Genomic DNA, 27,068 nt, shown 5'->3' on the forward strand with positions numbered 1-27,068 from the left:
TTCTAGTGATTTAATAGTGGTTCACAAGATAATAAGCTTATCGGGGCAGAGTCCCCCCCCCCCCCACAGCCACCACTGACATAACGTTGCCCTGCTGCACGGTCCGTGAAGCCTCCCACAGCCTGTGTGTGTGCTCCCCTGCGGTGGCTAGTGACTGGGACCCAGGTCCTTTGCTTTCCAACCTGTGTGCCCCACTGAGAGAAGCATCTTCTAGCCCCCATCAGTTACGTCTGTTAAGGAATCTGTGCCCTGCTTGAGCTGTCACTGAGCTCGAAGACCCTTCTGTGACACTGACACCCCTCTGAGAACCAGTTGCTCTTCCCTCTGCTCACGACACCCTCATGTCCTCCTCTGCAGTCTCCCTGGAGAACGTGCTGCTGGACGTGAAGGAGTTGCAGCGGGGCATGGACCTGACCAAGAGGGAGTACAGCATGCACGACCACAACACGCTGCTCAAGGAGTTTCTCCTCAGCAGCGAGGGCAAGCTCAGGAAGCTGCAGGACGACGCCAGGATCGCACAGGTCAGCGCCTGTGGCTGGACCCTGTGCAGAAGGACTGACAGGCTCCCAGCTACTGGGCTGATGCTGCTGCCTTTGGGGGGTGTGGGGTGGGAAGGCGGAGTCCTGCTCTCTGTCTGTTGGAGGTGAATTTCTCTCTCTCTCTCTCTCTCTGCTACCAGAGTTCTCAGTGAAGCTCAATGCCTACATGCTGTTCCTGGTGGCTATTTCTTCCCTCCCTCTGCCTCTCCCTCCCTCCCTCCATCCATCCCTCCCTCCCTTCCTCCTTCCTTCCTTCCTTCCTTCCTCTTGTCATCGTTTTGTTTTGCTTTGCTTTGTTTTGTTTTTCCATGAAAGGTAAGAGAGAGGGGCTGTGGGGGGTGGCACACCCGCTTGAGCGCTCGTGTTACAATGCGCAAGGACCCAGGTTCAAGCCACCGGTCCCTGCATGCACTGGGAAAGCCTTGCAAGTGGTGATGCAGTCCGGCAGTCTCTCTTCCTCTCTTTCTCCCCCCTTCACCCTTGATTTCTGGCTGTCTCTAGCCAATAAATACATAAAGAAAAAAAATTTTTTTAAAAAAAGGTAAGAGGGAGAGGGCTGGCAGCGCAGCTCCCTTGGATAGTCCACTGTTTGACCATTTGTGGTCAAAGTTTGGTCCTGCAAGCTATGGTGCTATTGTCTCTTTCACCTTCTGCCTCTGTCTCTGTTTTTAAAAGGGGAGAGAGAGAGAGATAGAGGAGAGATACCTCAGCACAACTATACCACTGGTGAAACTTCCCCCTCAAGGTGCTCCCACCCCTGGACTTGAACCCGGGCCCTTATCTGCATGTGCTCTACTGGGTGAGCCACCCGCAGACCCTTGGAAGTTGGATTCCATATGTAGCTAATAGTCGTTCTGCGTGGATCTGCCTGCATGTCTTGGAGGTGGTCCTGCCCTGCTCAGCATCTGCTTCTCATTTGGGTTGATCACTCGCAAACCCCTTACTCCCCACCCCTGTGAGGCTCCTGTGTTTGAGTCCTCCCATCTGGCCGGCCCATACTCTGGAAAACAGTGTTTTCCTATTACGTGTTGGTAAACTTTCACCTCAGAATGCTCCAAGACATGGGGGTCAGGTTCACAGTCTTGAAAAATGGGAAGGGTGACAGACACGTCTTCATAGAAAGGGGGCAGAGGGTGGCGGGAGCTTAGAGAGCCAGTGTGGCAGCCGGACTCCTAGCTGTCTCCCGTCTTGGAAGAGTTCAGGTAGAGACTTGAGTGTCCTTGTAAGGTGGGTCGATGCTGCCAGGTGAGATTTGGAGTGCGAGTGACTTTTTTTTTGTGAGCATTTAACTCTTTTTTTAAAAAATATTTATTATTATTTATTCCCATTTGTTGCCCTTGTTGTCTTTTTATTGTTGTTGTAGTTATTATTGTTGTTGTTATTGATGTCTTTATTGTTGGATAGGACAGAGAGAAATGGAGAGAGGAGGGGAAGACAGAGAGGGGGAGAGAAAGATAGACACCTGCAGACCTGCTTCACCGCCTGTGAAGTGACTCCCCTTTAGTTGGGGAGCCGGGGGCTCGAACTGGGATCCTCAGGCCAGTCCTTGCACTTGGCGCCACCTGTGCTTAACGTGCTGCGCTCCCGCCCGACTCCCTGAGTATTTAACTTTTTTAAAAAAGTTATTTGTTATTGGATAGAGACAGGAAAATTGAGATGCGAGGGGGATACAGAGAGGGAGAAAGACAGAGAAACACCTGCAGCCCTGCTTCACCATTTGTGAAGCTTTCCCCCTGCAGGTGGGGACCAGGAGCTTGAACCCATGTCCTTGTCCAGTGTAGTGCCTGCGCTTCACCAGGTATGCCACCGTCTGGCCCCTGTGAATGACTCTTTTGTTTTGCTAACATGGTTTTGCTGGAGTTTCACACCTGTGTGATTCCACTACTCCTGGTAAAATTACATTTTCCAGCGTGAGGGTGAGTGGCAGAGACAGAAGCAGAGAAAGAGATACCACAGTACAGCTCCTGAAGCTTCCCTTCGGCCTGGAATTCGCATGTGGCTGAACCTTGGATCCCTGTGCATAGTTGAGCGGCTCTCCTGGTGAGCTGTCTCCCAGCCTTCTGAAGTCTGAGTGATCCCTTCTCCCTTTTTTTTTTTTTGCCTCCAGGGTTATCGATTCTCCGCTTGTTAAGCAACCCCCCTGCAGGTGGGGAGCTGGGTGCTTGAACCGGGATCCTTACACTTTGTACTCTGTGCACTTGATCGGTGCACCACCATCCGACACCCCCCCCTTCTCCTTTTTTTAAGCATTTTTAAAGTTTGTGTTTATTTATTAACATTAAGTGGAGAGAGAAAAATAATCAGAAAGTCAGTTTGGCACATGCAGTGCCAGGGATCAAACTCATGACTTCATGCTTTGAGAAGCCAGTGATTTAGCTACTGTGTTGCTTCTGTTTGTGTGTTTGGTTTCACCAGAGAGCACTGCTTACTGTCCAGCTCCAGTTTATGTTGGTGCTGGGGATTAGACTGGGGACCTTAGAGCCCCAGGCATAAAAGTGTTTTATATAGCCATTACGCAGTCTCCCTGTCAGTCCTGGCTTTGTTTTGTTTTGTTTTAGGTGCCTGCTCGTTTATTACTAAATACTGCTCAGCACTGGCTTAAGGTGGGGCTGGGGACTGAACTTTGGATCTTGAAATTTCAGATATGAAAGTCTTTTTGCATAACTGTCTTACTAGCTCCCCGACCCTGTCATAAGGTTGTTGGTTTTTTTTTTTTTAATTTGTTTTTATGGAAGTGTCTGAGAGTAAGCAGATTTGAAATGTAAGATATTACTTTCAGGTGAATTTGAACTTATAAAAAATTTTATTGGGGAATTAATGTTTACAGTCAGTAGTAAAATAAAATACAAGCATTTGCACATGTGTAACATGTCTCAGTTAGCCACATAACAATTCAAATCCCACTAGGTCCTCCTCTGTCTTCCACGACCTGAACTCTCCTCCCCACCCCAGTCTTTCAGTTTGGTGTGGATTTTGAACTTTCTTTTCTTTTTTTTTTAAATTTTTTATATAAGAAAGGACTAGTGAACAAAAGCATAAGGTAGGAGGGGTACAACTCCACACAATTCCCACCACCCAATCCCCATAACCCACCCCCTCCCATGGTAGCTTTCCCATTCTCTATCCCTCTGGGAGCATGGACCCAGGGTCGTTGAGGGTTGCAGAAGGTAGAAGGTCTGGCTTCTGTAATTGCTTCCCCGCTGAACATGGGCGTTGACTGGTCGGTCCATACCCCCAGTCTGCCTCTCTCTTTCCCTAGTAGGGTGTGTCTCTGGGGAAGATTTTGAACTTTCTAAGCAAATGTTATGTCTCTGATTTTAAAACTTGAGATAATATTTAGCTGGTGCTCTTTTTTGTTTTGTGAATAATCCCAATCTGGCTGGTTGTGAGGAGCTGTAACATTGGGTGTTGATAGAATAGTTCCTGTCGGGAGTCGGGCGGGAGCACAGCAGGTTAAGCGCAGGTGGCACAAAGCTCAAGGATCTGCATAAGGATCCTGGTTCGAGCCCCCGGCTCCCCACCTGCAGGGGAGTCGCTTCACAGGCGGTGAAGCAGGTCTGCAGGTGTCTGTCTTTCTCTCCCCCTCTCTGTCTTCCCCTCCTCGCTCCATTTCTCTCTGTCCTATCCAACAATGACAACATCAATAGCAACAACAATAATAACTACAACAGTAAAAAAACAGCAAGGGCAACAAAAGGGAAAATAAATATTTAAACACTATATATAGACTAGTTCCCGTGTGTGATGTGTTCCAGTGAGCACACAAGGCAAGAGGACCCAGAGAGGGTTTCCTGAGTGTGGTGTCCCCGCTGGGAGATGCACAGAGGTCAGTGGGAGGCGAGGACAGGAGACATGAGCTGCTGTTACCACCACTGCCCCCGCAACCCTTCTTCCCCTGTGAGCACCAAGTCCTCCCGCTGGAACAGCTGAGATTCAGGGGGAACTCTGCTTCTCCTGCAGGACGCCTTCGATGACGTTGTGAAATATTTTGGAGAAAACCCCAAGACGACTCCACCATCTGTCTTCTTCCCCGTCTTTGTGCGGTTTGTAAAAGCCTATAAGGTAACCGGGAGCGGGGGTCTGGGGACCTTGGGGGCCGGCCTGGGTGTGCTTTGTCCCACAGGTGCCCTGGATCCCCGCTGTCTGTGTTGTGTCTTGGGGGGAGGCTCTCAATCTGGTCTCCACCCTCGCCCAGGATAGAAGCTCTCTGGATGTCTGCCCCCTTTGAGGTACCAGAGATACTGCGAACTCATTACTGCCTCAGTTTATCCCCTAAGACAGGATGGCCAGGGAGTTGTTCCAGAATGTAGAAGGAGCACCTTGACCTCTGGCAAAGCACCTTGACCTCTGCACCCTCGTCGGAGTCAGGAGAGCCCTGTCCTTAGTCCCTCCTAGCCCCCGCCCCAGGCTGGCGGGTCCTTTGGGCTGACATTTCTCTGCTGTGGGACAAAAGCTGCTGCTTTCAGTCATTTGTTAGAAAACAGTTATTTTCTTGAAAAGTTTGTGACTGTTTGGGAAAGGCCTATGCAGGTAACACAGATGAGATTCTTTTATCTTTTTAATTTTTTTTTTAAAGAATTTATTTATTCCTGAGAGAGATAGGAGGAGAGAAAGAACCAGACATCACTCTGGTACATGTGCTGCCGGGGATCGAACTCGGGACCTCATGGTTAAGAATCCAGTGCTTTGGGAGTCGGGCGGTAGCGCAGCGGGTTAAGCACAGGTGGTATGAAACACAAGGACTGCCGTAAGGATCCTGGTTCGAGCCCCCGGCTCCCCACCTGCAGGGGAGTCGCTTCACCGGCGGTGAAGCAGGTCTGCAGGTGTCTGTCTTTCTCTCCCCCTCTTTGTCATCCCCTCCTCTCTCCATTTCTCTCTGTCCTACCCAACAACAGCAACAACAATAATAATAACCACAACAATGATAAAACAACAAGGGCAACAAAAGGGGGAAGGAAAATGGCCCCCAGGAGGAGTGGATTCATGGTGCAGGCACTGAGCCCAGCAATAACCCTGGAGGCAGGGAAAAGAAAAACAAAGAATCCAATGCTTTATCCACTACGCCACCTCCCAGACCACTATTTTTAAAAATTTATTTATTTATTAGAGAGAGAGAGAGAGAGGAGGTAAGAGAACCAGAGTATCCCTCTGGTATAGGTGACAACACCAGGGATTGAACTCAGGATTCTTCTGCCTGAGAGTCAGATGCTTTATCCACTGTACCACCTCTCCAAACACAGGAGTTGACGCTCTGGAAATGCCTAGAATGGTACTTTGTCGTTGGTGCAATGTGAGAGTTTGTCACAGCTGGGAATGAGCTTGGATTGCTGTCCCTGAGTTGACTGAAGTATACGCAGTCCTTATTCTCGTGCATATATTTTGTTGTAAATGCTGCTTTGTTATAATGTGAATGTTATTGTGTGTCATTCTGATTTTTTTTTAATCTAATAGGAAATAGGGGGGAGGGGAGGCAGCCTTTGGCATATCTGATCAAGTGCACATAGTATTAGGCACAAGGACCTGGGTTTGAGCCCACACTCCCCACCTACAGGAGGGAGGCTTCACAAGCGATGAAGCATGTCTACAGGTATATTTCTCTTCTTTTCAGCATTTTGTTTTGGAGAGAGATAGAGGCGGGGGAGAGAGAGTCACCAGAGCACTACTCAGCTCTGGCTCTGGTGGTGCTGGGAATTAAACCTAGGGCCTCAGGGCCTCTGGCATTAGTCTTTGCATAACCATTATGCTGTGTCTCCAACCCCAGGTGGTGTCTATCTTTCTCTCCCCTTCTCTACCTATCTCCTCCACCCCTCTCAATATCCCTTTCCCCTACTGGATAAAATGGAGCAGGAAAAGGGGGGGGGGGATGGCTTCCAGGAGTGGTGGGTGTGGTGAGCCCCAGCAATAACCCTAGAGGCAAAAAAAAAAAGAAGAAATTTTTCTCTGTGTCATGAGATGGGTGTAAATCATCACTGATTCCCTATCCTCTTGGGCCAGGCATGAACCTCCTGTGATTGGAATGTGAACTTTGCTAACTCCTCACAGACATGCTTGAGACAGAGGGTCAGCAGTGGAAGCCAGCAGAAGCGGGAGAAACACGAGCTTGACCAACCCTGCAGTGTCCGTCCATAGCTCTCTCGAGGCCAGGGTGTCTGCACTGCAGTCCCAGAGCCCGCACTGTGCCACCTTCCAGACCACAAAGTCTGGCTCTCCAAAGCCACGCAAGGGCATGGACGTAGACTAGTTCACAGTGCACTCTTTAAGGTGTTTCTAGGGAGTCGGGCGGTAGCGCAGTAGGTTAAGCGCAGGTGGCACAAAGCGCAAGGACTGGAGTAAGGATCCCGTTTTGAGCCCCCGGCTCCCCACCTGCAGGGGGAGTCGCTTCACCGGTGGTGAAGCAGGTCTGCAGGTGTCTGTCTTTCTCTCCCCCTCTCTGTCTTCCCCTCCTCTCTCCATTTCTCTCTGTCCTATCCAACAATGATGGCATCAATAACAACAACAGTAATAACTACAACAATAAAACAACAAGGGCAACAAAAGGGAATAAATAAAAATTCTTTTTAAAAAAGGTGTTTTTTAGAGATTCACTTCTTCTGTACTTTTTGTATTTTTGCCACTGAGGTTGACTTTTCTTAGCCGGAGGGAAACAGAGAGGAAAAGACACTGGAGCTTCCTCCTGTGCAGTGGGGGCTAGGCTTGAAGCTGGGTCCTGCGCATGGTCAAGTAGACGCACTACCTGTGTGAGCTGTTTTGCCAATCCAATATTCACTTTTTTTTTTTTTTTAAAGATTTTATTTATTTATGAGAAAGATAGAGAGAGAAAGAACCAGACATCACTCTGGTACATGTGCTGCCGGGGATTGAACTTGGGACCTCACGCTTGAGAGTCCAGTGTTTTACCTCTGTGCCACCTCCCGGACCACTATTCACTTATTTTTTCAAACTTATTATATGTATTTTTATCAGAGCACTGCTCAGCTCTGGGATATGGTGATGTTGGGGACTGAGCCGGAGACTTGCTGCCTCTGGCATGAGAGTCTTTTTAGCATAACCATTATGTTACCTCCCCAACCTTACTCATTTCTTTTAGAGGGAGAGCGAGAGGGAGCATCAGAACACAACTCAGCTCTGGCATAAAGAAGTGCTGGGGATCGAGCCTGAGTTGTTGGGGGGCCACAGGCACATGAGTCTGGTGTGTCTCTGCTGTGCTGTCTCCAGCCCTGTCTCAGAATGATTTTCCAAAACTTCAGCTGTTGTCATTGCCACATTAGGGTTGGTAACATCTCTTGGTTTCATCCAGCAAGCCGAAGAAGAAAACGAGCTGAGGAAAAAGCAGGAGCAAGCTCTCATGGAAAAACTCCTGGAGCAGGAAGCTCTGAGGGAGCAACAAGACCCAAAGGTGAGCGGGGCTGGAGTCTGGAGGGCTTAATGACAGGGGAGGCTGCCACGATGCCTTCAGAGTCGGACGAGAGAGAGACAGGCCCAAAGCCAGTCTGGCTGCCAAACCCTTACATTTCCTTCTGGGACCCGGAACTTGGCAGACGAAAAGTCTGTTCATTCCTGTGAAGTCTGTTCAGCCCCTGGTATCACGTGCCCAAGCCCAGAGAGATCATCTGGAACTCAGACGTTAGGGGAGTATGGGCAGTGAGGAGCGGAGTGCTTAGTGTCCAGCGCTGGCTTCTCCATGAGGAATCTGAGGGAAGGAAGTATCACAGGTTAATGCCAGCAAGGTTGTCAGGACCAAGGATGATTCTTCATGATCCTTGGTACCCAAGTTGAAGAAGTCAGTGGTTTGCTTAGCTCCTGCTTCTCTTAGGTTTTGATTTCAGCTGGAGTTTTGTATGTTCTTCAGTTTGCTATCCTCCTCTTGCTTCTCCTCCTCTTTTAAGAGAGAGAGAGACAAAGAGAGAGAGAGAGAGAGAACTCACCAGAGCATCACCCTGGCCAATGATCAAACTCAGAAGCTCATGCCTGAGTCCAGTGCTTTATCCATTGTCCAGGGTTTCATGGATGGCTTTCCTCCCTGGCGTTTTTCTCTGTGTAGAACGTTGGGATTTGAGCCAAAGGCCGCTCATTTCATTCATGACATACTCAAGTGCATTAGAGCTTGTCAGGAACCCCTACTGTGTGCTGGTCCTCCCACTAATCTTTGCCATTCTTCCTCCTTCCTAGTCTCCTTCCCACAAATCCAAGAGACAGCAGCAAGAGTTGATAGCAGAATTAAGAAGGCGCCAAGTGAAAGACAACAGACATGTCTATGAAGGAAAAGATGGTGCCATTGAAGATATTATCACAGGTAAAAGAGACTTCCTCATGGTGGGTCATGGAGGGCCTGCCAGGGTCATACTGGGCCACTTGCAGCTTTTGCTGCTCCCATGGTTCAGGGTTTACCAGTTCTCCAGCTGACTGGATTTAGGTTTGAGTGAGGCAGAGAGATCCATGCTCCCTATTTGGAGTATCTTTCTAATAGCCAGTGTGCTGCCAGTCAGTAATCTGCAAGGTTTTCTCTAGATCACTGGAGCCCTGCAGGTTTCTCCAGGGTTGACTCTTAAATTTTTCAACATATAGTTTTGGGTGGATTTTTTTTTTTTTTTATCAGAGTACTGCTCAGTTTTGGCTTATGGTAGTGTAGGAGATCGAACCTGGGGCCTCAGAACTTCAAGACTTGAAAGGCTTTTTGCATACCCATTATATTATCTCCCCTGCCTGATTTTATTATGGTTTTTTTTTTTTTCTTTCCCCAACAGGCTTATTAGTGGGGCTCAGTGCCTACACATCTCTACCACTCCTGGTGGTTTTATTTATCTATTTTCACTGTAGTTAGAGTGAAAGAGACACACAGAAAGGAGTGACCCTGCAGCATTGCTCCACCCAGGGGCTTCTGTGCAGTGGCTGGGGCTCAGGCCCAGATTCCAGGCATCGGAGAGTGTGATTTCTGGTAGTAGCACCATTTCCTGACCTTCCCCACCCCCAATAGTTTTGAGTATTGTCTTTCAGTCATCACCACCATTTTCTTCCTCACCTCCACTTCCACCTCCACCTCCACCTCCACACCCCTGCCTAAGTCAGGTATACTGTGGACAAGACCCAGACAGCTGTTTGTGCCAGCCATGGTGAATCTGAAGCCAATCATTGTATTGGACTGAGCCGTGGCTGGTTTGCCAAGGAGGAATGGGCTGAACCCAGCTTGGTTCTTAACCTGGTTATGTTCTAGCCTACTGCTGTCTGCTGGAACCAATTCCCCAGGGTGTCTGCATTCCCTCCGACATATTGCTGTCGAATAGTAATTGCGGAGCACGTTCCTGTCCTCGCTCTTGCATGTGAATATTGTTTATCAGTATTCCAGACTCCTTAAAATCTTTCTTTTTTTCTGTAAATGTTTTAAAAAGATTTATTAACTTGTTACTTATTTGCTAGAGCAGAGAGAAATTGGGAGGGAAAACAGGAGAGATAGAGAGGGAGAGAAACACCCGCACTTGCAGCCCTGCTTTACCATTCATGAGGCTTTCCCCCTGCAGGTGGGGACCAGGGCTTTGAAGCCAGGCCTTTGTGCACTGTAATATATGTACTTACCCATGTGTGCCACCAGGTGGTGGGCTAACCTTTCTATTGTGGGAAGTTTGAAGATAATGCGACCGTGAAGAGGCTCTTATAAAGGGTTCCATGGCCTCATTACCAGCAGTGATTTCTCACTTCTTCATCAAAGCTTCCTCCTCATCATAAACAAGCATCACCAGCTGCCAGTGCTGCCTGTCTTTATTTACTCCAGCCCAGACCTAAGAGGAAAGGGGCAAACGGGGTCAAATGAGTGAGTCAGTCTCTGAGAAGCAAGTCACAACTCCTCGTCCAGAGTGAGGCGCTGCCTCGGCCCTCAGCGTACAGGCCACTGGCTGATGACAGGGTCCGCGTGCAGCCTGTGTACGTGTGCCATGCACAGTGCCTGCGCAGAGCCGTGTGGGAACCTCATCTCCCAGAACCCCTCCTTGTGTAGCATTTCTGCTGCCATCCCCTCCATGGAGAGAGAAAGCAAGCTTTGGTCTGAGCAACAGCAGGGAAAGATCTCTTGCCGAGTAAGTCGTAGCCTCAGTGCCACAAGCAAATTACCTCATCTGGCCTCCCCCAAGACTTCCACCAGTCGGCCCTGCCTCTCAATGATAGTTGCAGGAAAAAGCTTCCATTCACCTGACTACATCCTGAGCCTGGCAGCAGATTAGAGTACACACTTGCTAGTCGAGTGCTTTTTATTCTCCTTGGAATCTCTCTCTCAAGATTTATTTGTGGGCTGGGGTCATGCAAAAAGGACTTTGATGGCAGGGCTTCTAAGGTCTCAGTCCCCATATCACAAGCCAGAACTAAGCAGTGCTCTGGTACCTTTTCTCTCACTCTCTCTTTTGCATATGTCCCATTATAAATAAATAAAATATGAAAATAAAGCCTTGTGAGCTTTGGCTACAATTTTTTAATTGTAGCCAAATTGGAAGGGTGTGTGTGATGGCAGAACTTGAACTCAGGACCTCATACTTGAGAGCCCGAGTACCTCCTCCATCGCACTACCTCCCAGCTCACTGTTCATTTTCTACTCCACCCCGCCCTGCCCCAGATGGAGTAACTTGTAGACCTGATGAACTTAATTGGGTGTACGTTGCCTCCACCTTCTTGCTGTCCCCTCCTGCACGCCGCCCTCCACCCCCACTCCCCCCCACCCCCCCGGGAACTACTGGAGCACTAACCATGTCCTAATGCAGTAAATCTCGCCTTTTTCACTCTCTTGTGTTTGTTTGTCTTGTTTGGCTGTCATTTCTGATGCAGTGCTGAAGACTGTGCCCTTTACTGCTCGCACCGCCAAGCGTGGCTCTCGATTTTTCTGCGAACCTGTTCTCACTGAGGAGTACCATTACTAAACTATCACTCTCTCTCACCTGATGCTCTTAAAAGGTTGCTACGGGTTTTTGGGTTTTTTTCCCCCTTGACCTCCCATGTCCTGCATATCTGTGAGGACCCCCCCCCCCCGTCAGTGTGACAGCATGCCGTCCCCATCCCCATCGTGCTCTCGTGTGTGTTGCCCTCACGCTGCGCGGTCTCATTGCAGTTGTCACGGCTTACTCCCCTTACCCTTATTACCGTGTGATTGCTGGGTGGGCGTGTCAGAGGAAGACAGTTGCCTGCAGAAAGTTTCAGAAAAAAAATAAGTGGCTTGAGAGCACTTCTTTGTTTTTTTTTTTGTTTTTTTTTTAATATTTATTTATCCCCTTTTGTTGCCCTTGTTTTATTGTTGTAGTTATTATTGTTGTCATTGTTGTTGGATAGGACAGAGAGAAATGGAGAGAGGAGGGGAAGACAGAGAGGGAGAGAGAAAGACAAGACACCTGCAGACCTGCTTCACCGCCTGTGAAGCGACTCCCCTGCAGGTGGGGAGCCGGGGGCTCGAACCGGGATCTTTACGCCGGTCCTTGTGCTTCGCACCCACCTGCACTTAACCCGCTGCGCTACAGCCCGACTCCCGAGAGCACTTCTTTGAGAATCAGGATTGGGATCGACTAGGTTGCTGACAGGATCTTCAGGCTAAGATCGTTTGAAATTAAAGCGCTATCCATTTGCAACTAACAGCTCTACCTAACATTTTGCTGAGCAAACAAATCACGCCCTTCTGTTAAACCAGCCTCCGTTTTTGTACTTGGTTAATATGCTTTGATAACAACATCGAGGGTCTGTACAAGTGCTTAGCTGCAAGATGACTCCCACAAGGAGCTGTGAACACAGTTTGTAAGTCGGACTTTCCTTGGTTGTCTTACATGGCCCACAGTCATCTCTCTTTTCATTTTGATATTTTATTAATTACTTTTTATCGGATAGCAATAGAGAGAAACTGAGAGGGCAGGGGAGATAGAGAGGGAGAGAGAAAGACACTTGGTAGCCCTGCTTCACTACTTGTGAAGCTTCTCCCCTGCAGAGGGGGACCGGGGCTTGATCCTGGGTCCTTGCACATCACAACATGTGTGCTCAACCAGTTGTGCCACCACCCAGCCCTATCCACAGCCATCTCTAAAGTGTGATGGAGATCATGGTGGGAGCTTAGGAGAAGGAACTCTTTTGATCTAGAGGTCGGCAACTCATAGTGCTATGCTCAACTCTTTCTCTGTTTTCCTCTGCCTTGCCCATGTTCAGCTCTCAGTGGTTCCATGTTGGAACAAGGTTCAAGGCAGGAAGTGAGAGCAAAGACCCCTTGTTGCTTTGTTCCATTCATGCTGCATCGGCGGCTCAGTTCCATGTCAAGCTCAGGCATTTTCCTTCTGTGATGAGCTCCTATCTGGACATGCTGCTGTGGTCAGCAAGGTGGCACCAGGGAAATGAGCAAATAGCTATTACTGGCAAATGCTCCTATTCTTAGAATGATAAAAGAGAATCACAGTATCTCAAAAGTAAATTAACTAATTAATTAACTGCCTGGGCTTAATTCCCAATCGGTAAGTTAATCAAGAGACACAGGAACTAACAAAGTGGTTTATGCACCAGACTTTCTTGCCCAAGGCTCTGTGGTCCCTGGCCCCATAAGTAAGCCAGAGCCGAGCAGGGCTCTCTAATTGGAATGTAAGTGCCATTTGACTCCCACTTGGAGGTTGACATGGAATGGGATACATGTTTGTTTTGTGGCATTCATCTTCCTATGACTGGTACTTGTTCTGTGTATTCCTCTGTCTCTCGAGCTGTCCAAACTTGGTGTGCTTGTTGCCTGTCTTGCAGTGTCTTATCCACCAACGCGACGCTTACTAACTAGGCTACACCTGTCACCTACTTGCCTGTTGGCTGTCGGTTGTATTGCTGATCTACCTGCCACTCTGGAGCCGAACTTCAAAGCAGCTTGGGTCTGGGTGATCAGAGTCCGGTGGGAAGACACTCCCGTCCTTCCCTCTGGTCTCATCTAACTTCTCCAGTAGTAACGGCCTCTCAACTTCCTTCTTTTGTCGGCTAACACGCCCGGGAATGTTAAGCACTAAAGTTGACTTGCTTTCCATTTTCATCCCATTTTTTTTGCTTAACCATCATTTTGTGTTTTGTTTTGTTTTGTTTTCTGTTTAGCTTTAAAGAAGAATAATATCACTAAATTTCCAAATGTTCACTCGAGGGTAAGGAGTTCTAGCACACCGGTGGTGGAGGACACACAGAGCTGGCAAGCATCACTTTTTACTTAGTTTCCTCCTCTCTCTGTATTCGGATCAATGGTCTCAATCTTTGGCTGAGGGGAATCGTGGTGAGAGTTTGACCAGAGAGCTCTCAGGGCCTCCTGGTACAGGGTTGTGAGGCTGGGCCTCTGTGCTGGCCTCTCCTTGGCCAGCTTTCACGCTCTCGAGTATGGTGGCTCGGACAAGGGTCTTCGCTGCTGACTTACTTGCTTTGGGTGCTAGGCTGTCCTTCCCTGCTCCCTTCTTGGTCCTGAATTTACTCACTTGACTTTTTTTTTTTTTTTAACTGAAGAAACGGAGATTTGGTCCTGGCCAGAGAACTCAGAACAAGACTCAGTAGCTACCCTGTCACTGAGTAAAAGAGAAATTTTGATCTTCTTAACTCTATGTAGCCTGGAAGCAAAGGCCTTGAAACAGTGGGTCATGGGCCTTTGCAAATTTAGAAGAATGGCAGGGCTACAAATTCCACTCAGTCAGTACTTGGTGGGAATCGTGCTGAACCAGAAAGAAAAAGTCTCAGCCTTTTAGTTCTGCCTCACCTTGTGTCTTACCAAGTAAGCACTGGGGCCCAGTATTATTAGATCTTCTCAGATCAAAATCCTGAGTCCATTTTATTGCTATTGCTGTTATTTTCTGCCCAAACTGGAGCTTGGTAGCTGGCAGCCATTCCCCTCCTCCCTTTTTTTTTTTCCCCCTCATTCTTTTTAGTGAGTGGGGGAAACAAAAGGAGAGACACCTGCAGCATTACTTAAGGACCTTCCCCCCAGCAGGTGGGGAGCAAGGGCTTGCACCTGAGAGCTTACGTGTGGTAATGTGTGTACTCTACCAGGTGGGCCATCATCTGACCTTAAAGCTCCCATTATTTATTTATTTTTAATTGCCACCAAGAGTTGTCACTGGGGCTCAGTGCCAGCAGGCACATGGAACCACTGCTCCTGGTGGCCAATCACACCCTCCCTTTTTTTTTTTTTTCCCTTTTTTGATAGGAGAGAAATTGAGAGGGACAGAGCTAGACACCTATAGAACTCCTTCACCACTTGTAAAGTATCTTCCCTGCAGGTAGGGACCTTAAACATAGGTCCTTGTGCAGAGTAACGTGCACTGAACTTGGTGCGGCGCCGCCCAACCCACCAATTTTGATCTTACTTGTCAAAAGCATGAGTTTGGTTTATTTCTCTTCCAAAAGGTATAATGTTCCCTCCCAGAAGTCAAGAAACCTGAGTTAAAGAGAAAAACATAGTAAACATGGGAAGGGGTATACGAAATTTGCTATATTATTATTATTATTTTGTCAGCATGCCCTGACTCCCTCCGTTAAAGGTGGTTACTGCCTTTCTCCTTGAGAAAGCATGCCTTCTTACTCAGGATGCACACATAAACCCTCTGATCTGCCCCACTGTATCTTATTAGAACAGAGTCTACTTAAACTGACACAAGTGGTCGATTCAACAAAGCTCAGGCGTGCACGCACGCACGCACGCACACACACACACACACACACAATGAATATGGCGGTAGCACAGCACAAATGGGGGGCGGGACTCCAGGAGACCTTGCTAATGAAAAATAAAAATGGTAGATGACAGTTTTCTAAATGTGATTTTTGATTTTTGGATTGTTTTGTAGTTAATGGGAGACTGTTTCTAATTCATAGAACTAAAAACAAAAAACCCATGTTTGCAAAATAAGAATGAGGTTTCTTCTTTGATTTACAACATCAAGAACAAGATAGGGCAGGACACTTGGTGATTTTTAGCTTTGCAGTTTAAGTCACTGCAAGTATTGTTGATAGACAAGATTTCCAGAAACAGAGGAAACCAGAACTAAATCCCAGTTGAAATATTTGCAATGAAGATTTAAGTTAGAGTCTGTGGCCAGTGACACAGTTTCCTCTCGTGTTTTTCTGAGTCCTGGAAACTCACCAGTATCCTATTTTGTGAGGGCAAAGTAATAATGTCTTTGGCTCAAGTACTCAGTGAGCTTGAAGGGCCCTTAGCTGAGTCTTCTATACAAGCTGCTTTGATTGGCTGCCAGCTTTGATCTTGCTTAGAAACGTGCCATTAAAGGTTGCAATGCTCTCACCAGTGCTCTCCTCTTTACAGATCTTAGAAATCAACCTTACAGACGAGCCGATGCGGTGAGGAGAAGTGTCAGGCGGCGCGTTGATGATCAGAACTTGCGTTCTGTTAATGGTGCCGAAATGACCGTGTGAACCCAAGCAAGACCAGCTTTTAAGACTAGAGGGTGTGTGTGAATGGACCTGTCCACGTGAACGTAATGTGCTGCCCTGTAACTGAAGCCTTGAACATAGACACAGTCTCCTAAAGGGCTCAGATTTGGCAAATGCATAGGAACTGTAATCTATTGGGCTCCCTTTTGAACTCTGTTAACAAGTGCCTACACGTGGAAATACCTGCTCAGATTAATCGAAGCAATAGGACTTGATTTGACTAGGTATCTTTTTACCCCAGTATGCTATTTTTTTTTTAACCAAAATGTAAATTTCATATTATGCTCATCACCTGCCATTGTGATTGTCCCATCGTGGCCCAGACTGGTCTCCTGCTAAGTTGTAGATGCCATGGACGCACCTGCCTGCTGTGGGCTTCTCTTGTTGAGATTTTTTTTATAAGCTAATTTTGTTTTCCAGCCATATCCATCACCTTTGTATTGTAAAGGGCTTGCAACATGGAAGGAAAAGTCAGTCAGCTCTTTAATCCAGAACCAAGTCCAAACAGGATGCAGTGGTAGTGGCACAGATGTCACTCAACTCTTATTTTCCATACTACTTCTTTACCTGAGTACACTGACCAGTCTGAAGGCAAGAATATGATCGTATACAAACTTATTTTTCAGTACTGTGTTCTTCAGCTAGAGGCAGCTTTAAAAAAATAATGCACACATATTTATTAATTAGCACTCAAGTAAACATCTCAGTAATCAGTATTAGGGTTCCTGAGACCCAGTATAGGCCATTCCTAAGACTAGAAGTCGGTGCCTTGCTAGCCAGGGAGAAGTTTGCTAACTCTTAACAAGCATTCAAGATGACTTCTGCTAGTAGGGTTAGTAACCTGGCCTTATTCTCTGACAATCTCATGATTCTTCTCCGTCCTTCTCCATTCCCTTGGTAAATTGGTAAAGGTACCATTTGGTATTCAGAGCTGAGCAGTTCTTGTATGTCCCAGCTTGCTTTGTGGGGAAGTGCAGTTAGGTTGCTGAAGTAGTCTTGTTGGGATTAAGTTTGAACATGTGATGGGACTAAGTGGCCGACTAGGCCATTATTAATTTTTCTTTCTTCTCTGTCAGGGCACTTGATCCATTCCAAAGTCAAAAACTGGACTGAAGCTAATTTGTACTTTTCATAATATACATTCTGCTTTTGGCTTACCTTCTTGGTACACCTATTAATTGTAAAATTTATTGTATAGTATTTAACCAGCCACTGAATTTCTTATGTTGTGCTTATGTGAACTCCTTGGTGAAGGCTCCATTTTCCTTGGATAATGTGTAGTCATCTTTTTAAATGTACAGATATTTTGCTATAAGATTGGTGCAGTTTTTTATGGTTTTTACTCTTCTCTTTAATTCCCACCTAAACCTCTGGGTAATACTGTAAATATTGTTTTAAAAAATGCATCAGCCTATGCTATACAATCTGAATGTTATTTTAACTTATAGTTTTTTTTTTAATATATATATATATTTAACTATAAGAACAGTTTAGGGATGTTACCACCTTTTACTTCAGTATACCTATTTACAGAAAAAATGCTTTTAAACTGCCACTTGTTAGCACATTTCCATGTCTCCTTTAAGAACATGCCAAGATTTTGTCTATTGATTCAACGTTTTGATGGAAAAAAAGAAAGACATTAACTTGTCTGTAAGACACAACACAAATAGCTGATCATTTACTACAAGCAGCTGTTTTCCAAAGCTCAGTGCTAGTAAAGCACATTGAGATAATCTATTTATTAATCTGCAAGGACAATAATGTTGGCATGTTCTTTCGTCTATTAATGGGCCTGCTTCTTAGCAACATTAGAAATTTTTTAAAAATCAATTCATGATACTTTCCTGGTCTTTTCATGGCATATGAGCGAATAAACTATTTACACTAATTTCCTGTAATGTGTTGTAATCTTTCAGTGGTGTAGTGGTGTTTTAGGGGGTTTAGCAGTTCTGTGTACACTTTATTTAAAAAAAACAAGCGTCTAGCTACTTGAATTCAGAATAAAAATCTATTGGCCAAAAATCTATATGCAAAATCCATACCTACGAATACTCTTTTAAAAGAAATTATTGACGAGAGAGGAGAAAACTGGACCGCCACTCTGGCCTATGTGAGGCTCTAGCCACTCACTGGGCCTTCTGGCTGCTGTGATTCTTGGCCACTTGCTCTCAGGGACATGGGGACCAAATAAAATTTAGCACTGATGCAATACCAGTTGTCCTTATAAATTTATGCTTTCAGAGATCTAGTGCCCTTGTTCAAGACACTGTTCTCCTGACCCCGCACCCCCCCCCTTTTTTTTAGTGCCACCAGAGTTGTTGCTGGAGTTCAGGAGCTCAGTGCCCCTGCGGCTCCAGACAATGACCCACATAGTCAACGACTGCCACCTCTCCAGATTCAAAGGAGGTCTCGAAACTTTCCATCAGGCTCAACCTGACGCTGTTGACTGGCTACGGAAGGGCAAACGCTAGAAGAAGTGCCAGGTTTATGAATCCAATTACTCCCAGGAGGAGAAATTTTTACAGCAGGAGTAATTATTTTGACAGGAGAGAAACTGAGGTGTGTGGAGGGTACACCTGCAGACCCACTTCACCATTTGGGAAGCTTCCCCCTGAAAGGCAGCAAGTAGGACTCGAACCTGGGTCCTTGAGCACAGTACTGTGTGTTCAACTAGGTGCACGAATGCCTGCTCCCCTATTTATTTTAATCAGGATGTTGGTATCTTTATAGATACTGCAAGTAGCCATTTTTTATATTTTAAATAAAATTTTTATATTTTCCTTTTGTTGCCCTTGTTTTTTATTGTTGTAGTTATCGTTACTGACGTCATCATTGTTGGATAGACAGAGAAATGGAGAGGAGGGGAAGACAGAGATGGGAAAGACATCTGCAGACCTGCTTCACCACCTGTGAAGCGACTCCCCTGCAGGTGGGGAGCCGGGGGCTTGAACCAGGATCCTTAAGTCGGACCTTGCACTCGGCACCACTTGTGCTTAACCCGCTGTGCTACTGCCCGACTCCCCATTTTTATACTTTAAAAAGTAATTTTTTATTATCTTTGTTTATTGGATAGAGACAGCCAGAAATTAGGAGGGTGGAGATAGGGAGACACGTGCAGCACTACACCATGAAGCTTTCCCCATGCATGGGAGGTGGGGAGGTGGAGGGGTGGGTGGGGAGGCTGAGGGCTTCAACCTGGGTCCTGGCACGGTAATGTGTGTGCTCAACCAGGTGTGCCACCACCTGGCCAAAAAGATCCATTTTTAAAGATATTTATCTGTGACCTAGAATTAGTCTTCCAAAAAAAAACCCCAAAACTAAATCCTAATCTATTAAAATTCACTGCAGAGGCAAGGGTAGATAGCATAATGGTTATGCACACAGACTCTCATGCCTGAAGCTCCAAAGTCCCAGGTTCAATCCCCCCCACACCACCGTAAGCCAGAGCTCAACAGTGCTCTGGTACAAAACCAAAAACAAACCAACTCACTGCAGTGAGGCTTTAGGTTTAACATAGATTTTAATTTTACACAAATACTCTTATGCTTTCAGCTTAAGGTAGTATTCTAGTAATTACTTGGTAATGAAACTCCTCTTAATCCCAATATACTTGGTATTTTTCTATTGTTCTGGTGTCTTTTCCCCTTAAATACACACACACACACACACACACACACACACACACACACACACACACACACACACACACACACACACACACACGAGCATTCAGTGCCAGCACTATGAATCCACCACTCTTGGCAGCTGGTTTTCCCATTTATTTTTCCTGTTATTAGATAATACAGAAATTGAGAAAGGAGGGAGATAGAAATCTGTCACCTGCAGGTGGAGACACCCACAGACCTGCTTCACCATTCGTGAAACTTACCCCTGTAGGTGAGTAGCAGGGACTCAAACCAGTGTCCTTGGTTGGCCTTAATGAGTGGGTGCGCCACCACCCGACCGCCAAGTCCCTTTGATTTTTAAGAGAGGACAGGGTGGTGGCTGGGAAGGCAGGCAGGACAGCAGTCTGCAGAACTTTGCCTGGTAATGCTGTGCATAGCACTTTATGTGGCGCTGGGGCCTTAAACTTAGTGCACCACCGCCTGGCCCTCTTCACACTGCAACCTTTAATTTCTACAAAGATGAACTATCAGCCCAGTTCATACAAAAGGATCAGTGTTCCTCTTTTTCTCTACTCCATCTACTTCTCAAGGGGAAAAAAAAAAAAAAAAAACAGCAAATGCCTAAGTGTTGGCAAACTTTTTTTTTTTGGCTGATGAGGGAAAGATGTAACATTTTATAGCGAAAGCAAGTGTTAAGACTGAAAACATAATGGGAAGTCAGCATTTATGCTCAACTGCTCATGGGAGGTATACAAAAAGTTGACACAAATCCATCTTTTAAAAAGATGCCACTTTTCTAATAAATTATATTTATTTACAAAAGATCTGATTTTATAACCTTTTTTTTACATTAAAACAATGCATAAACAGTGGGAAAAATCTGGAAATTACAAATACAGAAAATAGTAACCTTGTCCCCTAAATTACTCACCTTTCAGAAAAAAAAAAATCTTCAGTTTAGTTGTAGAAGTGGGCAAGAGGTACACCTACTAAAAGTTTGCAGGCAAGATAAAAAATGGGTTTTTATAAACAGTACAACTAGATGCTCGAGGAAACTGCACAGAATGGCTTAGTTTGGTCTGATGAGGCTGTCACTTTTTCATGCCTCATGATCAAAAGCGGGCATGAAGGAAGGTGTGTGTAAGTCACCGAAATGGTAGTAATCTATTGAAGTCTAGGGCAATTATCATTGCACTAGCAGTCAACTGCAGTCCCCAACAGCAAAGAGATGGCCATACACTAGGTCCTGAGTCACAAAAGATGTCTTTATAATTGAAAAGACAGAAATGTTACAATTAAATTTAGATTGAGACTAGTTAAACTGCAGAGGGGAAGGAGGGACATGTGAGCGACTGGAACACAATTTCACATTCCAACTTGCCAGCTTAGTTAATTAAGTGCCTACCATGCAAATCTTTTGTTTAAAAATAGCAGAAAAGCTTCGTTCTCAGCTTGGAAATGAATTTGCAGCCGTCACCAATAGGGCCTTTAAGGACCAACTATGATCAACTAAGCATGAGCACCTCAAAGATTATTTTATTATGGTATTCTAATTTGGTGAGAGATGTGCGCTTTACATCATCACAAAGCATTTCTTTCCTTAATCTGCTGGATATGACAGTAATCTGACCATATCTAATTTGAAGTGCATTTCAAATACCTTTGTGGCATTAGTTCTGGGTTACCATGGTTTACACCACAATGATGTATTTTAAAACCATTTGACAGACGGGGACTGTGGATGATAGATGAGCGTGGATGTTCAGTGTTGGACATCAATTCAACAAATATTTATTCCCTATATAGCAAGCACTGTTCTAATCCACAGGATAGAACATAAAACACAAATCACTGTCCAAGGGGGCTGGGTCATAAGAACTGGAACCACCATGGAGAGATCATCAAAAAGCTGAAGAGAAAGATTGGCATGTGCGTTACAGATCCATAGAATGAGGTTTTTAAATCTATTCTAAAATGGCTAGAACACAGTGGTCCCACGATAGTTACTTTGTTTACCGTTACTTTGTTTTGCATTAATAAATGCAGCTCTACTTTGAGGACTCATGTGAATTAGATTCTACCTGGTACTGACAGATACATCCTGAAGGGAAAAGAAAAGTCTCAGATGTAAGATAAAAGGAATTAAATGTGCTTCTACCTTGTTTTGCTTTTAGAAATGTTTATTTAATGCTTTAGTTTTATAGCTTACATTTAAATTGCATAATATACTGAAATGTCCTATCAACTATTAAAAAAAAATAGGCATTCACCACTATTCTCTGGGTACTATTTAATTAGAAACCATGTTCTATTTCAATACCTAGGCTTAAAAAAAAAATTCTTTACTATGTGAAGGGACTACTCCTTTCTGAAAACAAAGTAAGTTTCTGCCTAGTCAGCACTCAGTTGGCAGGTTTCTCCAGGCAAGGTCGCTCATCACAGGCTGCAGATCCTTTCTAACTGCATAAAAACCCTGGGCTTTCTCCCCAGAAAAACGCATACAGATTTTTCAGGAGTTAAGGTTTCATCTCTTATCACTATGAAGACAAAAGACATTCAAGGCCAATCTTTCTCACTTAATAGTTGTAATAACATATTAAACAGGTCCTGATACTCTGATCATAATCAAACTTATTGGTTGGCATAAAACATTACTGTTCTAAAACAACTTTGCATAATGAGAAAATGCTCTGCTTTTTTAAAATGTGCCATCATTTTTTAGAATATTGTTAAATATACGTGGGAAAAGTGCAAGCTGTTCTTAAACCAACCAAATTACCGTATATAGTAATTATGGACTTTAAGAGATCTCCACAAAGTCTTGATCTTTATGTATTACTAACCATAACTCAGTAATTCTGAAGCTTGACAACTTGTAGTCCATTTATGTGAGAATAAACAGGCTTTCCCGTTCACCTAATAGAATCAAAATTCTGACGTATTTTCACTTTTACTAAGCGGAAGATTTAGAAATAAAATCTTAGGAGGTTTAGCAATTCATATAAATTCTTGCTGTAATAAAACTGACCTATCGAATGAGCCTTTACATTCATTCTGGCAAACTAAATCTCATCTGACAGGTTCATCAAAAGTAGCTCGAGACTGAATCTTCTTAACAAGGACACTGCAATTTGAGTCGCGATTTCTTCACTAATTTAGTGTAAGGTCACATATGAAATAATTTTCAAGAGCACTATATGAAAACATGAATTTATATTGTTTTCTCAGGAAAGTTGGCTTGTGGTAAGATAGTATCTTTATAAGGAATACAGAAATGTATTTTGAGGAAATGCTAAACACATCAATAGCTTTTTATTTAAATAGAAAAAATGAAAAATTTAAAGTTATACTTTAAAAAAATCATCATTCATGGAAGTAATCAAAACGTTTTTACAGAATCTAAATTCTCCTGTGAACATCACTAGTATTTCTGCTAACCAATAGCAGCATATGAATATTTTGAAGACTTTACCAATGACTTCCATGTCAAGGACTTTGACATGATTAGTAATATTAACTATTATTACAGTGGAGCTTATGAAAGTTAGGTCTATCTCGGCAATTTCCTTTTGTCAAAGTTTTCATGTTTCTAGTAACCAACAGGAGAACTAACCTCAAGCAAACAACCTGATCACTTAGCATTTTCTAAAGTTAATCCACTTTCTACAAGACCATGCCATATTTCAGCAGAAAGCTAACATGGCAGAGAGAAAATTTGCACCAATCTCCCACCCTCCCTTTTGCGGAAACCCTCTGAGACTTTCAGTAGTGGGTGCTAGCTTTAGTTGAAGCACAGTGTGAAACAAATGTCCCAGGCCAGCCTCACTTTCAAATTCATTAGACTGGAAAGGAAAAAATATTTTTCTTCTAAGTTCCTACATGAAATAGGCTCAGTGTCCAAAAACTGAAAAAGGAACTGCACAAAACATAAGGTATTTCCAAACAGACTATGTGCTACATTTACTTACTTAAAAAAAAAAAAATCTGCACTGAAGGAAAAAAGAGTAAAAATTACATTACCAATTTCAAAAGTTAGCATACAAAGAGTATTCTAGCTTCAAACCATTGCCTTTTAAAGTACTCTGAGGACATCCATAGATCAGAAACAAAAGCAGCTTCTGATGCACTGATTTGAAATATTCTTATTTATTAAAAAAAAAAAGTAACCTAGCAGTGTTTAAGATAAAGCAAAATTTAAGGGATTTAATATCTTTAAATGATCATACAATTTAAGAGCTGAGTCTGAGTAGAAATAAATACTAGTACACGCTAGAAGAGAAGGTTTAATAATTGATAAAAATGTACAAAAATATTCAAATCAGAAATACTTTAGAATGTGTACCACGAAGTCAATGCTTCTCAATGAAAAAGGGAAGGTCAAAGACTTCCTCACTGGGGGGAGGGGAGGGCTGTCAAATTAAAAAAAAAAAAAAAAAAGACAACTGCAAATGTTTATGTCAACATTGATTTTTGTTTGTTTTTAGACAGGATATTGCATCTATCACTTAGTTTGGTGGCACATTCTTCAGTAGGTCCTTAAGGCAATATATTTAAACTAATTTACAGTTCGATTTGATGTTAACTTTTAAAACATCACCTCAAAATAATGCCCTCACAATAGCTTTTGAAAATGTATTCAGATGTTTAATAAAAAATAGTGGTGGCTTTATTCTAGTGGTACTAGCACCACTGCAGTTACCAGTCTACGGCTTTCCCTTGAGAACATCTGAGTTCACCATGGAGATCCATCAGCGTTAGCCAGTTGGGTGCTGCACAAAAAGTAGTCTTAGCCATGGCTTCTCTGCACGCACTACTCGGCATAAAAAAGGAAAAAAAAAAGTTTTACCTCCAAAATCTAACGTCTTTAAAGTAGATAAAATCACCTCATGACTTAGACTCCAGAACAAAAGAGAGCTGTCCATGTTGCCACCTCTGATCCATCCTGCAGGGCCCTATGGAAGGGCCGCATAAGACAGTTATGACTGTATGAAAATATGATTCTTGATACAGAATCAAAAATTATTTTCAATTTCCTTTGCTTTTATAAAGTACACGATAACAATACTTAAATGCACTTTTTTTTTTTTAACCTGTGATATAATTAAAACCCAGTGTTATTTCAATTAGAATAAGAGTCCCTTCCCTGGTCTGAAGCAGACTTTAAATCATACTGCAAACATATTTGGTAAGATTTATTGGTCATCATCCAGTTGCTCCAAAAGGGTCCTTCTGCGTTTCTCCAGTTCTCCTTCACTCAGCTCACTGCCAGATGTGTCCCAGTTACCCTGTAATGACATTGAGCACGATCACAGTGACCTCAGTACTCAGTTGCCCTGTAATGACAGTGAGCACGGTCACAGTGACCTCAGTACTCAGTTGCCCTGTAATGACAGTGAGCACGGTTACAGTGACCTCAGTACTCAGTTGCCCTGTAATGACACTGAGCACAGTCACAGTGACCTCAGTACTCAGTTACCCTGTAATGACAGTGAGCACGGTCACAGTGACCTCAGTACTCAGTTGCCCTGTAATGACAGTGAGCACGGTCACAGTGACCTCAGTACTCAGTTGCCCTGTAATGACAGTGAGCACGTTCACAGTGACCTCAGTACTCAGTTGCCCTGTAATGACACTGAGCACGGTCACAGTGACCTCAGTACTCAGTTACCCTGTAATGACAGTGAGCACGGTCACAGTGACCTCAGTACTCAGTTGCCCTGTAATGACAGTGAGCACGGTCACAGTGACCTCAGTACTCAGTTGCCCTGTAATGACAGTGAGCACGGTCACAGTGACCTCAGTACTCAGTTACCCTGTAATGACACTGAGCACTATCACAGTGACCTCTACTCAAAACTACTAGACAGCCATGGAGTAGTTAGAGTAATGAAACTTTCAAATAAGAAGCCTGAATCCATTATGGCTTCACTTTCAAAGAAAGAAACACTTCACAAACCTAAAGACGTCTTTCCCAAAAACCTATCAATGGGCTCCTCACTGAAACACTTCTTGGTTATAGTGCGAAGATGTAACGGCTGCATTCATAATTTGTGATCCAGAGAGAACAATGGCATATCCATGATACATTGGTTCAGAAGAAGAATCCTTGACGAAATGACTGCATTTATGGGAAGGAGTGGAAAGGCTTGCTGTTGTGCTTTGCTTACTAACTTACTAACATGGCAATGTGCATATGCATATATAGGGGATATGAGGACCAATTATGTAATCTAAGTATTAAAACAGTCATCTTGGGGCAACCAGGCAGTGGTGCACTCACTTAAGTGCATATATCACCATGTACAAGGGGCTGCGTTCGAATCCTCACTCCCCACCTGCAGGTGTCTATATTTATCTCCCCCTCTCTATCTCTTCTTCCCTCTCAATTTCTTTCTGTTCTGTAAATAAAGGAAAAAAACAGAAAAAATGGCTGCCAGGAACAATGGATTTATAGTGCTGAAACTGAGCCCAAGTGATAAGCCTGGTGACAATAAATGCAAATAAAGACAACAATGAGATACCACTTTAACCCTGTGAAGTCATCCATCAGAAACAACAGTAACACAAATGCTGGCGAGGTTATGGGCCCAATTTACATTCCTATCATCCTGCACTGCTGATGGGAATGTCAATTGGTCTAACCCCTCTGCAGAGCAGTCTGGAAAACTCTTAGAAGGCTAGAAGTGGACTTTGTCTATGAACCTGCAATTCCTCTCCTGGGGATATATCCTAAGGAACCAAACACATCCATCCAAAAACATTTGTTCATAGCAGCACAATTGTAATAGCCAAAACCTGGAAGCAACCCAGGTGTCCAACAACGGATGAGTGGCTGAGCAAGTTGTGGTCTATATACACAATGGAATACTACTCAGCTATTAAAAATGGTGACTTCACCTTCTTCACCCCATCTTGGATAGAACTTGAATCATGGTAAGTGAGACAAACCAGAAAAGAAGGATAAATATGGGATAATCTCAGTCATGGACAGAAGTTCAGGAAAAACAAAAGGGAAACACAGAGCAAAAGTCGGACTGGGTTTGGTGTGCTGGACCAAAGTAAAGGGCTCTGGGGGTGGGAGGCTGGTGTCTTAGGTCCTGGTGCAGGATGGTGTAGGAAGGCCTAGGTGGGAGTTAGAATTTTTTTTGTAGAAAATAGAAATTTCACCCATGTACCAACAACTGTATTAGCTATTTACTGTAAACCATTATTCCCCCAATAACAAATTAAAAACTAAATTAAATAGTAATTTTGACGTGAGGCCCCCCCCCCACAACTGTTACTAGAATGCTGCTTTTTGAAATAAGATTTTGAGGAGGGGGCAGGTGGTGGCGCACCTGATTAAGCACACACATCACAGTGCACAAGGACCTGGGTTCAAAACCCTGGTCCCCACTGAAGGGGGAAAGCTTCATGAGTGGTGAAGCAGGACTGCAGGTGTCTGTCACTTTCCCTCTCTCCCTCTCCCTCTCCTTTCAATTTCTGTCTCTAT

The 27,068-nt window shown here is 44.4% G+C and overlaps 2 protein-coding genes across 5 annotated transcripts in view; one reads left to right on the forward strand and one right to left on the reverse strand.

The window, feature by feature from the left end:
- Positions 1-17,838, forward strand: part of FMNL2 (formin like 2) — a 296,607-nt gene extending 278,769 nt beyond the window's left edge. The window contains 6 exon segments of the mRNA XM_060178135.1: positions 358-521; positions 4,500-4,601; positions 7,837-7,935; positions 8,709-8,832; positions 13,614-13,660; positions 15,820-17,838. Coding sequence (XP_060034118.1) covers positions 358-521; positions 4,500-4,601; positions 7,837-7,935; positions 8,709-8,832; positions 13,614-13,660; positions 15,820-15,858 — 575 coding nt within the window. The 3' untranslated portion in view covers positions 15,859-17,838.
- A 5,024-nt stretch (positions 17,839-22,862) lies between these two features.
- PRPF40A (pre-mRNA processing factor 40 homolog A) overlaps positions 22,863-27,068 on the reverse strand; it is a 45,215-nt gene continuing 41,009 nt past the window's right edge. For all 4 annotated transcript variants that reach the window (XM_007527344.3, XM_060178136.1, XM_007527345.3 and 1 more), the window contains exon 26: positions 22,863-24,861. In XM_007527344.3, the coding sequence (XP_007527406.2) occupies positions 24,769-24,861 (93 nt within the window). In that variant the 3' untranslated portion in view covers positions 22,863-24,768. The remainder of the gene's footprint in view (positions 24,862-27,068) is intronic.

Source organism: Erinaceus europaeus, chromosome 18 (genome assembly GCF_950295315.1).
Source record: "Erinaceus europaeus chromosome 18, mEriEur2.1, whole genome shotgun sequence".
NCBI classification, from domain to species: Eukaryota; Metazoa; Chordata; class Mammalia; order Eulipotyphla; family Erinaceidae; genus Erinaceus; species Erinaceus europaeus.